The sequence below is a fragment of the Labrus mixtus genome, chromosome 9, assembly GCF_963584025.1.
Source record: "Labrus mixtus chromosome 9, fLabMix1.1, whole genome shotgun sequence".
NCBI classification, from domain to species: domain Eukaryota; kingdom Metazoa; phylum Chordata; class Actinopteri; order Labriformes; family Labridae; genus Labrus; species Labrus mixtus.
In genome coordinates, this window is record NC_083620.1 from 24,244,815 (window position 1) to 24,257,328 (window position 12,514).

The 12,514-nt window shown below is 38.0% G+C and overlaps 3 protein-coding genes across 3 annotated transcripts; all 3 read right to left on the minus strand.

Annotated features, from left to right (window-relative positions):
* Positions 1 to 1,236: 1,236 nt before the first annotated feature.
* Positions 1,237 to 2,527, minus strand: LOC132979892 (olfactory receptor 52Z1P-like). Its single transcript, XM_061045723.1, has one exon. It carries the CDS (start codon positions 2,328 to 2,330, stop codon positions 1,371 to 1,373), a length of 960 nt encoding a protein of 319 aa, XP_060901706.1. The 5' UTR covers positions 2,331 to 2,527; the 3' UTR covers positions 1,237 to 1,370.
* Positions 2,528 to 3,606: 1,079 nt separating this feature from the next.
* LOC132979893 (olfactory receptor 2AT4-like) lies at positions 3,607 to 4,616 on the minus strand. Its single transcript, XM_061045724.1, has one exon. It carries the CDS (start codon positions 4,614 to 4,616, stop codon positions 3,645 to 3,647), a length of 972 nt encoding a protein of 323 aa, XP_060901707.1. The 3' UTR covers positions 3,607 to 3,644.
* A 2,342-nt stretch (positions 4,617 to 6,958) lies between these two features.
* On the minus strand, positions 6,959 to 8,539 carry LOC132979894 (olfactory receptor 2AT4-like). Its single transcript, XM_061045725.1, has one exon. It carries the CDS (start codon positions 8,376 to 8,378, stop codon positions 7,401 to 7,403), a length of 978 nt encoding a protein of 325 aa, XP_060901708.1. The 5' UTR covers positions 8,379 to 8,539; the 3' UTR covers positions 6,959 to 7,400.
* Positions 8,540 to 12,514: the final 3,975 nt, after the last annotated feature.

Consider the following 12,514-nt stretch of genomic DNA (forward strand, 5'->3'; position numbering starts at 1 on the left):
GCAGTGTGAGCTCCCTCACAGTCACTCTTGCACTTAAAGTCTCTTTAATGTCTGCCTAAAGGCAACACGTTTAAAAAATACATCTTTTCTAATATTAATAAACTGAACTTATCTTATTCTTATCTTACTTAACTTTTTATTAGGCAGTTAAAGGCAATCCAATCATGTCAGTGTGTCTGAGTTAAACGATTGAACTGACTCACTATAATAGCCACAGACACCTGGTTTCTATCCATCTCTTTTTTCTCTCACATAATTCCATCGATTTATTTTGTGATGTTGGAAAAAAAGAAATCAATGCATGCCTTGAAATTAAACGTCAAATTTTATTTGTAGATTTTCTATTCCTCTTTTTTTCTGTCACAATATTTGATTCGTCGATTTCTGTTGCGATGTGGAAAAACATTTAATCAATGCATGTCTTAAAAATAAACTCCAAACTTTATATGTACAAATAACAGAGTCAATTTGTTAGGCTCATAGAGGCTGGTGGTTCAACAGGATTTTAACTTTGAATCCTCAAAAGGAAAGACAACTTTTTGTTATTGCCAATTTAATTATGTGTACGACTTGACCAAGCTACCTGCATAGGGAGTCTGTGTCTTCTGGGGTTTGAAGCCTCTAGTAAACATCAGGGATGACAAACTAGGCACAGGTACCAAGGGTTTAGTGCAGCTCCTATGTTTCAATGAGTTATTGCCACTGCCAAGCATGAGGGGATACAGCCGTTTACATTTATCTAAAGTTAGTGAAAAATGTATCATTCCTTACCCCAACACTCGTACCCACTTAATTCTTAACATTATACTATCATACCTGTGTTTAAAATCTGGATTCAGCAGGTAGAAAGTCCCACTAATCACAATCCCACAGTGGAACCATGCCAGTGTAATAATGCTGCTCCAAAAACAACAAAGTTAAGCCAGTGGTTGTGTTGAATTTAAGTAGTAATGAGAGATGAAAAAAAAAAAGAACTATAATCAGAAACTTCATTTTATTCATACACTTTTAAAGAAAAGCTTCAAGGTTCAGTTATAAATATTTAACACAATGACTTGGAAAGAACCTAGTAAAAGGGAGACCTTCCAGTACCAGGGATTTCTGTTTCTGTTTTCCTTACTTGGAAAGGAGATGCAGAGCTGAAAAGCCAAGTCAATCAGGAGATGCTGCTTGTGGGCCTCTTGTGGTTATTAGAGGATTTGAATTATTTTATATAGGTAGGTAAAAGCAAAACTGACTCTAAAATCACTGGACTGTGAAACCTTTGAAACAGCAAACAAAGCACATTGTAACATATCACTTGGCTTCATCGCACATTGCTCCTCGGAACCGTATTAAATAAATCGTTACTCTTTCAAACATTTTGCTAATCATGTTTTTGTTCTGATGTTAACCTTCCTAACTAAGAATTTCCTTTTCAAGCTGTCTTTGATAGCCTTTGTTTTGAAACAGTATATTATGGGGTTGACAGCGGCAGGTAACAAACTGTAAAGCATTACAACAACAATGCGAACAGGAACACTGAAAGTGAATCCCACATTATTAGCCAGGTATACGAAGCACCTTGGCATATAATACAGGAACGTGATGAGAAGCTGCGGCGTGCAGGTCGACAAAGTCTTGATGCGGCTCTGAGCGCTCGAGATTCTCATCACAGCAACAATGATGATAAAATATGATATGATGATAAAACCAAGAGGCACCAACAGACTGAACATGGCAAGACCAAATGCAACTATGTGAACGTCTCGTACGTTCTCACATCCCAGTGATGTTATTGCTATATGATCACAATAGCACTGTACAATGATGTTTGAGTTACAGTAAGGGAGTGAAAGAGCATCTAATACTACTCCCACCATCCATGATGTTGGCAGTAACCAGGATATAACACAAAGCACAGACGCAGATGTGTTTGTGAAAAGGACAGTGTAACGCAGAGGAGCATAAATTGCGATAGAGCGATCGAGAGCCATCACCATCAGGATAAAAGAATGAGCTGCACCTATAAGATGAATAAAGTACATCTGTGCAAAGCAGCCATAAAATGAAATAATGCTGTCATCAAACCAATATTTAGAGATAATCTTTGGCAAAGTAACAGTTCCAAATGTTAAGTCAGTTAATGCCAAGTGGCAAAAGATAAGATATGTGGGTCTGTGAAGAGAGCTTTCACATTTAACAAACACTAAAAGAAACATATTTCCAAACACTATCGCCAAGAAGAGCACAAGAAGCAGGCACGACACAATCCCATAGTGCTCCAGAGAAAGTCCAGGAAATCCAGTGATAAAGAAATGATTTATACTTGTTATATTAGTGTACAACATAATCCTTTTAAATCACAATAACAGCCTATACCAGCAATTATCAGATGGAACAAGTTAAAATAAACAGCAAATGATATGCAAGCATTAGAATAAAGACCAAACTAATTCAAGTTTTACAAGTCAACAAACAAACAGTATTTCAGTAACAGGCTTTCTTTAGACAATGTCAAGTTAGAATCGACCCTGTTACGCTTACACGAGATCTGCTTTCATGAACTCACTGCAACATCTCCCTTTAGAGACACCTTTTAAGCAGCTCAAAGTGTCAACAGCTAAATCCCAAATGAACACATTTCAAATTGAGTGTAAGCAGTTCTAGGATCAGTGTGACTTGAAACATGGAATGTTTATTCAAATAGTATGTGCATACAATCATGATCAATATGCAGCTCAGACACAGATTGCATGACAATATTTTCAGAAAACTTTGTGTTTTTATGCAACATAGTTTGAAGGATTGCAACTTTTTGCAAAGTATGAGAAAATCAAAATGGACAGCTATATAACAAAAAATGAAACCCTGTGCAGAGGCGCTGCTTATCAACAGGCAGGGTAGGCAACTGCTTAGGGCCCCATAGATTCATTGTCAATGAGGCTATTGCATGTTGAGTGTACCAAGTCTTGAAGAAATGTGAGTCTCTGTGTTTATTTTTTAAGTCTACATAAGAACTCTTTAATTTTCTCTAAACCATAAGACACAAACTCTTTCTGTAAATGTATGTTTTCAGGGGGACAGCACATATTTTTGTCTGATAAAAATTGCTCAAAATTATTTTTTTTAAAGTCAAAGCTTGCCTGTAAGACAGCAAAGCTATCTCTGTTAGGCAAGCCATTCAGCACTCAGGCATGTTTTTTTTTTTGTTGCTTATGAATAATTGCAGTTAATTCTGTAAAGAGCTTGCTTTTCTCTTTTTGACCCAACAGACTGTGTAACGTAACGAGTGTTAGGTCCATTAATGTTACCGTACAAACATGGTGCTGTTGTTGGTGTAGAATATAACTGTAGTGATTATATTGCCCTTTTGATTCAGTCTCCTATAAGCACTGAAAAATAAACCTGTTTGTGAGAAGAAGAAAAAAAACAACGTAGCTTTATTTTGAGTTTTTTATGATACAGATATTGTCGTATTATTTCATCATGTTGCATCTTGTTTTCTATTTTATTACTAAAGCAATGACACTTGATATTTCCACAGAAAAAGATCCCATTTCATTATCACATTCATAAACTTCTGTTGAATGCATGCTTTACGGTAATAAAATGCATGACCAAAAAAACATTTTGAGCAGATTGACTGTATCATCAGCTCATTATTAGACTGAACGCTTTATCTCTACTCCGATCCTCGTTGATTTAAGCTTCTTCATCAAAGTCTGCTTAATGTCTTGAGTCTTGAAACAATATATAATTGGATTGACAGCAGGAGGAAGCAGACTGTAGAACAGTATCAATAAAATACGAACATCTAAACTGAAAGTAAAGCCAATAGTATTAGCTACATAAACGAAACACCTTGGAAGATAAAAGACACATGTTAGGAATATCTGGGGGGTACACGTTGAGAAGGTTTTTTTGCGCCCTGCAACATTGGACATCTTCATAATTACCACGATTATTGAAACATAGGAAAACAAGATGAATGCCAGAGGAAGCAAAAGACAAAACATGGCCATACAGAGAGCAGTGACCACTACAATTTTCACATCATCACCACATGCCTGACTTGTTATAGAAATGTGGTCACAGAAGCATTGAGCAATGACATTTGATTTACAGTAATGCAAAGAAAGGGTCTGGTAAACAATGGTGACCATCAAAGACACAGGTATGAACCAAGCAAAGCCACAGAGCACAGATATGATGTTGTTTGTGATCAGGACTGGATAACGCAGAGGAATACATATAGCAACAAATCGATCAAGAGCCATTACTAACAAGATGAAAGAGGTCACTGCTCCCAAATAATGAACAAGGAACATCTGTACAAAGCATCCATGAAAGGAAATAATGCTGTCACCAAACCAATATTTCGATATGATCTTTGGGAGAGTCACAGTGCCAAATGTTAAGTCATTCAGTGCCAGGTGACAAAAGACCAGATATATCGGTTTCTGCAGGGTCTTCTCATACACAACGAATGCTAAAATGAACACGTTTCCCAGTGCGATAACAAGGTAGATGAAAAACAAGAGCGCCGACACAGGACCATAATACTGTGGTGACAGTCCAGGGAATCCAAGGATTGAGAAGTTTCTCATTCTTGTGACATTGGAGTAGGTCATCATCACCTTTTCAATCAACACCAAGACAGAGAAATTCATGAAAATCCAAAGCCATATCATTAGTAATGCCAACAATAATACAAATGCATACAGCTTAATTATCTGAATAATGAAATAATTCAGCTTATATTGTCTTTACTTTTAAGTCTTGACAAACACTTAAAAACATTTATGAAAGTTTCCCCAATGTTATGTATTTGCTGGCTTTCCTCTTTTGTTTTTTAGAACATTTCAAACAACAAACATTCAATATAAAACAGCGACAAAGACAACTACATCATTTGTGTTTCCCATCCAGAGTCAAGAAAACATGTCTACCTCTCAGATGCAGGCCAACAACTGAAAGTTGAGTGCTGTGGCGGGGTTAATATTTGCTCCATGTGATGCCTGACCGTGTTTATTCTCACAGGGTCATATTCTCAAATGAATCGCTCGCGTGTTAGGATAGCGTAATGGTATCTCCTTCCTTGTGGTCATCAACAACCCATTGAAAAACCGGCTTAAAGACAAAACATTTTATTATCAGATTTTGTTAAAGGCACTCTTTAGTTACTTTTAGTCTTGTTACTGAATTTTCCAAACACAATCTCTGAAACAACATAACAAGTGGTATTGTTATTTTTACCTTCAGATTGACCCCTTACTGACATAACCCCAAATATATTATTGGTTTATTTGAACAATAGGATATTTCTAATGTTAGAAAAAAAAAATTGTCAGCTGAGTGTAAAAAGGCAGACCGCAGGTGGTATAAAACCAAAAGCGGCCTTCATCTTTAAAACTATAAATAAATGTGGTATTTCTGACAAAAAGACTGTCACCCTAGTCTCAAAATAACTCCACCTTTGTAATATTTGAACATCTAAACCCCCTAGAAAATGCAACCTTGACAGAAACATGTAGTTCAAACTCAAGCAAAAGACAAAACATGGCCACACACAATGATGTTACTGCAACAATTTTAATAAGGTCACCACATGCCTGACTTGTTATAGAAATGTAGTCACAGTAGCATTGAGCAATGACGTTTGATTTACAGAAAGGCAAAGTGAGGACATTGAAAACAACAGCAGCCATCAAAGAGAATTCATGTCTCCCCACTCCGTCTTTAAAATGTATCCTTATGGGGCGCTGGTGGCACAGTGGTTAGTGGGCGCGCCCCATGTATGGAGGCTATAGTCCTCAAAAGCGGGCAAGCCTGGGTTTGAATCCGGCCTCCTTTTCCCGCATGTCGTTCCCCACTCTCTCTCTCCCTCATTTCCAGCTCTATCCACTGTCCTATCTCTCTATTAAAGGCACAAAAAGCCCCCAAAAATAAATCTTTAAAATGTATCCTTGTGAAAAAGTGTTTTATTTTAAATATGAAAGCCATTCAAAAGTAATTTAGAGGATGTCCAATGAGGAGTGATACATTATATGAAGAAATCAGATCAGATTTGACAATTGTCAAACAAATACATGACATCATCCAAAGACCTTTTTTCAAGACGTATAAGGCCCATAATGCATAAAACTCACCAAACTTGCACAGTCTTACAACCACTTGTTTAATATGGTATTGGAAGACCGTAATTAATAATGTTAAAGTGTTATAAACAACTGCACTCTGACAAAACACCAGGAAACATGTTTTAATTTTAATAGAGATCTCACAGGACTCAGACTATAAATACACATTAGAGAGACATGTTGTAGCATCACAGTTCTAGAGGTACAAAATGTAAATCCCACTGTGTACTTTGTATATGGTTGACATGACAATCTAGAGAACTTGACTTGACGTACATGCACAAACAGGGCCTATGGACATGCATCAATGGAGAGATGTCTGAGTGAGGCGGCTTTACAGGGAGCGCGACAGAGCTGATGGAGGTTCGGTGCCTTGCTTAAGTTCATCTGGACAGTACTTGGAAAGGGACCTGGTATCTCTCCTCTCCAGGGACTTGAACCAGCAACCCTTCGGTTCCCAACCCGGTCTACTGCTGCCCCAAATGAATGTGTGGTGCAGACTTTTCAGAGGGGGCAGTGAAAGAAGCATTGAACTTTCAGGCAGTCCGACAAACCCCTCAAGGTTAATCATTTGAGAAGGGTTTGTCTGCAGCAGAGACAGCTTTGCATCTTTTGCTTTTCTGTGTAAGTTTTAAAAGTCATATACATTGTTCTTCTATACATTTTGTGTGACATACAAGTTCTAAGATCAAATATCAGTCTTGATTTACCATGCTCATTAGATTCTTCATTAACAGTTTTGGTCTGAGCTGATACAAAAGAACGATGCAGATTTTTGACAAAAAAATATTTTATTTAATTAATTTGGTTACAGAATACAACACAAAGGTCTGAAACAAAGACAAAGACACCCCACTTTAAGTTCCCTTTACTCTGACACCTGACACGCTCCATTCTGTACCATAACTTGACATGTCCATACAGTAACTGCTGGGGTCTAAAAGTGCTCACAATTAGGTCACAAACCAGTTTTCAAACACGTTCAAACTGTTTTATTTTGTTTCCCCCAACGAAACATCACCGGGCATCTTGTGATTTTAATATACAGTACATACGTATTCTCTTTTTATAACCGTGTTGTGTTGCTTTAAGCAATACTTTTATACCAGATAGACAAAGCAGTTAGCCTCCCTCTTAAAATATACATATTTTCAAAATGACACGTTTAAAAGTTTAAAGTCTTTAACTTTCAATTCTTAAATTATCAATACATTTTTAATAAAACAAATCCATAAAAAGACAGAAGGCAGTTACAAAGATAAACACTGAACTATTGGTTTAGGAGTGACTCACTGCTGAGATTTGTGCTTTTTGTGGAACAGTCTTTTTGTAGAGTCGCTTACTAAAGCTTTCTCTCATGTCTTTAGCCCTTAAGCAGTATATTAGTGGATTAATCATGGGAGGGCAAAGGCTATACAGCATGATAATAACTATTCGCACATCAGCACTGAATTTAATGCCGACATTGCTGGCTAAATATACAAAACATCTGGGTAGGTAATAGAGTGATATCACAATCAGTTGAGTGCTACAAGTGGACATAGATTTTAGACGGCCTTGTACGTTTGCTATCTTAAGAACATTTATAATTATAGAGCAATATGAGAAAATGATAAACGCCAGAGGTCCAAGAAGTGCAACCATCGCTAGCCCAAAAGCAGGAAGACCATAGGGGCCTCGGTCAGTGCACGCAAGTGTTGTTATACCGATGTGATCACAGAAGCAGTGATTGATTATGTTTGAGGCACAGTAAGGCAGGGGGTAAGCTCGAATAACTAACATTAAAGCGCCTGCCTTGGCAATAACCCATGCACTCATACTGAGAATGAAGATGGTGGAGTGTTTAAGAAGAGTTGGATATCTGAGAGGATGACAGATAGCCAAGTATCTATCAAAGGCCATCAGGAAGAAAATATATGAATTCACTGTGCCAAGATAGTGAACAAAGTACATTTGAACAAAGCAAGCAGTGAACGAAATAGTCCCTGAATTAAACCAGTATTTACTCGTGATCTTAGGTAAAACAGTTGTGCTCATGAGAATATCACTCACAGTCAGATTAAGAATGATGTAATACACCGGCTTATGGAGGCTGCGATCTGTTGCAAATAAACAAATAATTGTAGCATTGCCCGTCAAAGTTAGCAAATAAACAAAGAACAATACAGCTGAGACAATGCCTTCGTACTCTGGGTGAAGTCCAGGGAATCCAGTGAGGATGAATTCGGTCACAGTGCTCTGATTTCCCTCTGACATGATGGAGTAGAAAAGCCTGAAACAACACAGCAGATGAATCACTTTGGCAACATCTCAAACATTAAAACAATTGTGATCCTTACAGAGCAAGATTTACTGTATGTCATAAGTTATTTGGTGTCTCTGGTCTGTCAACTATTTTTACAACACCTACTACGATCATCGATTAAAAAATAAATGTGGTTAACTCCTGATAAAGTTCTGACTAGATTAATCTCTTTCTAGGAGTTTTACTCTGACCATCCTTAAACAGTATGGCAGCCTCATCTGCTGACACGCCTTTTAAAAAGATGTCCTACAGCCTTCCCAGTGGTTGTTATGGTTACAATTTTTTGTATTCTCTGGTTACTTATTATCAGTCACTAATCTCCCCAAGACACACAAATGACAATTGCACATATGCATGCATGTCTGCACGTTTTGTACCTTTAATTGACATTTTTTTGTTGTTGTTTGTGTAGGTAGGAGTTTATAGCCTTCTTTTTTAACAAGAATTTAGTAATTGTTAATAAGTCAGTGAGGTTGTGCTGTTATGCTACGCATTGCAAATAACTCTCATCTCATGATGATTAATGGAAGAGCCATTAATTGAATAATGCTAATAGTAAATCCCAAAGGAGTTAACGGCACTAACACAAAACCCCAGAGTGTGTCTCAATTAAAACTGGGGAAGGAGTGTCAATATCCCCAGTGTTTAATGGAGGTCTCTGAGCACATATTAACTTTAGCTTAGAGAATAGCTTTGGAGCATAACATCATAGGCTGTTTAAAGCATGGACATCCCTTTGGTGTGAGAAGCCCATAGATGGCCTCGGTCACTATATCAACTAACTTTCAGCCAACCTAGTAACAGGCAAAGAGCTGGAGCTGAGGTAGGCCTTAAGCCTCCAGACAAAAAGTTATCCACACCCTTCTTTATTATGAATAACTTATCCTTCATAAAATCAGAATGAATGAGTTGTAACAGTACAGTGTGTGCTGATAAATAAGCTTTCAGACCACATTTGTTATTTGAACCAGGCTGTAAACGTGTTAATTTCGGTTGTCAAAATGGGCATTTTAGATTGGTGTGTCTGGGCCTTCCAGCCAGCCTCAAGTGGACACTTGAGGAACTGCAGGTTTTTGCACTATAACATTATTAATTTTTCAATACCGGAGGCTGCAGCTTACATCACCCTCAATGTAAAAGGTACATAAAAATATAAAACGTGATTCTTCTTATTTACGAGTTTTGTTCTCTGTTGGAAAATGCCAACATGGTGTCTTTAATTTGACATTGCATTAATTATTTGTATTAGTGTTTTAATATGTGTAGTGTAATGCTAAAAATGACTACATCAATTATTAAGAACTAGAATTTTTATTTTTTTGAGGCGGGATATATGCATTAATTTTTGTTTCACAATTGTATAATATAATGAATTAATTACATTATATTTTCTTTGAAGATCATTCATATTATTTTTTCCCAAAGATTGACCATTTACCACGCTTACTGCAAAATATAAACTCTGTCCCTTGTCTTTTCATGTATTGAAGTGTAAAGTTGCGTTCAATGGTCTTTTCTGTAGTGTTTTAACAAAAATGTACTCTGGACATCAAATATCCAGTCCTTAAAAAAGTTGCATCAAAGGTATTGAACTTCACTTCTTACAAACATCTTATAACAGAGATGATGTTATCACAAAGAGTTAGAGGAAACTTTTTGCCCAGAAAAGAATGAAAAACATTGCATAAGACTGTTTTGAAGAGAGAATTCATTAAGGGACATAGACACGCAGAGAGGTCTCCATACGTGTGCAATTTAATCACACACTAGAGACAGTTACAGACATGAGACATAATGAGCTTCCTCTTGTATCTAATTTGTGTTTATGCTTGTGAGTGTCATGGACTTCAAACAAACACGTCACCAAGAACAAACTTTATGATGGTAAACTCTCTTGCTGTGATAGATTGTACATTACCTGTACATGCAACAGTTAATATGATGTATTGTTGGGGTTCACAATATATGATAATTTTATAGCAATTTAACTGCATGTGTGATCAGGATTCAAGTTCAAATATTGAATGACACGACACAAAAATACATTTTCCATTAATGTTGTCAGCACTAGAGGACGAGTCTGTGGATTTCTACCGTCATCACAATTCATCCTTTGAGAGAGTTAAAACTGTTTCAAATGAGTTGTTAAGACCCTTCACTCAAAACCACAAATATAAACCTAATGGTGTCATGTCAAGTCATATGTCCTCTACAAGTCTACAATTCATTTAGCAGACACTTAAATCTAAAGCGATGTACATCAGAGAGTAAGTAACACAAGCAAGGATCTAGAGAGGAGGAAACAACGTCAGTAAGTGCAAACAAAGAGCTTTAAGTCCGATCTAACACAGGTACTGACAGGCAGCTGTTATTAAGAGTTCTAATCAGCATCAAAATCATCAAAACCATCCTAACCATTATCATTATCATTATCAAACAAAACCATCATCATCAGAGTAATCATCAATATAAATAAGTGCTTAGGTGTTTATTAAAGAGCAGGGTCTTTAGCTTTTTCTTAAAGGGATACTGCAGATCGAATGGACTTTGGAAGTTCTTTCCACCACCAGGGGGCGACAGAGGAGAAGAGTCTAGTGAGAGACTCAGGGCGCGGTCTCACTGGCCATCTGTACCGTGCTGTACTCAAGCACCAATGGCCCCCCCCCGCTGTGCCATTCCCACGCTGGCCGGCACGGCCCGCGGTCATACTGGCAGGACTAACCGCACGCTTTATGTTATTATGAAGTGTGCTCAGTTTACAGACAGGCGGACGAGAGAGAGAGAGAGAGAGAGAGAAAGAGACGCGTAGTCGAGTCCACGTCTGCACATCAGAGAAAAACACAGAGAGCATGACAGCTACTTTACTGACTTTGCAGCTTATTTTAAGCCATTTTCATCAGACACAGCCATAAATAAATAAAAAATAAAATAGACGCGCGGCCGAGTCCACAAGCGAGTCCGCGGCCGCACATTGGAGAACAACACAGAGAGCATGACAGCTACTTTGTGGCTTATATTGTGTCATGTTAGTCAGATACAGCCATGAAACTCTGGATTTCTCCATAATGAAGGCTGTCAGCGTTGTTTACCCGCGTGCTCGTGCTCGTGCTCGTGCATGAAGTGAACCGTGCTGAAGCACACCTCTCCGAAGTGTGCCAAAGCCAAGGAAGTGCACCGTGCCTGAGCACGATGCGGAGCGGTCACACTGGTCAGACGAACTGGACTTTAGTGTTGAAGCGTGCTTGGGCACGGTACGGATGGCCAGTGAGACCGCGCCCTTAGTGCCTTGATGTGAAGGTATGGATCAGATGCCTTTCATTGGCAGAGCATAGTGAGTCTATGGTGTAGACCTGGACTGGACCTGGCCTGCAGACGGTCTTCTGGGTAACATGGATGTTTTTACCTAGGTCTCTGCCAAGTCATCAGGATAAAGTTACATATATGACAAATTAATAATATAAACATTTATTAACAATACATATATCAATGCTTGTTGTTTTTTGCACAGGCCTGCCCACTGCAGTGGTGGACAGTGACAAAGTAAATTTACTTGAGTACTGTCCTTAACTTTACTTGATTATTATTTTTAGTAAAAACACATTACTTTTACTCCACTACATATATTATACTTTTGAATCCATTACATTTCTATGGATGTTCTCGCTAATCCCTACTTTTGCTGTTAGGCCAGCTGATTAATTTAAAATCTGAAATGCAATAAACTGTGTTTGTGAAGTTCTGTGTGTGGTTTGCTTACGTTGTTTTGCTGTACCTGTATGTCCAGCGTCTCCATGGTTGAATGTAGAGCTAACCTACATGCAGAGTGGTATCTTAAATCTCAGTCCTGAGCTTTGTGATGAGCCAGGAAGGAACTATGATGTTTAACTGTTAGTTGCAGTCAATGAACAGCAACATGCAGCCCTGTCTTTCTTGTGCGAGCGAGGTGTAGGAGTTGTTTCCTGAGACATTTTCTATTGATGGGTTAGATGGGATTTCTTAACAGATTAGACCGGCCCAACACACAGCTCATAGAACACTTTGGCTAAGCTGTGAGAGAGATCTCATATTTTAGACATGATGTCATACT

Excerpts from the sequence above, each read along its gene's own strand:
- LOC132979892 (XM_061045723.1), bottom strand. The coding sequence starts at position 2,330 with ATGTTGTACACTAATATAACAAGTATAAATCATTTCTTTATCACTGGA.
- LOC132979893 (XM_061045724.1), bottom strand. The coding sequence starts at position 4,616 with ATGATGACCTACTCCAATGTCACAAGAATGAGAAACTTCTCAATCCTT.
- LOC132979894 (XM_061045725.1), bottom strand. The coding sequence starts at position 8,378 with ATGTCAGAGGGAAATCAGAGCACTGTGACCGAATTCATCCTCACTGGA.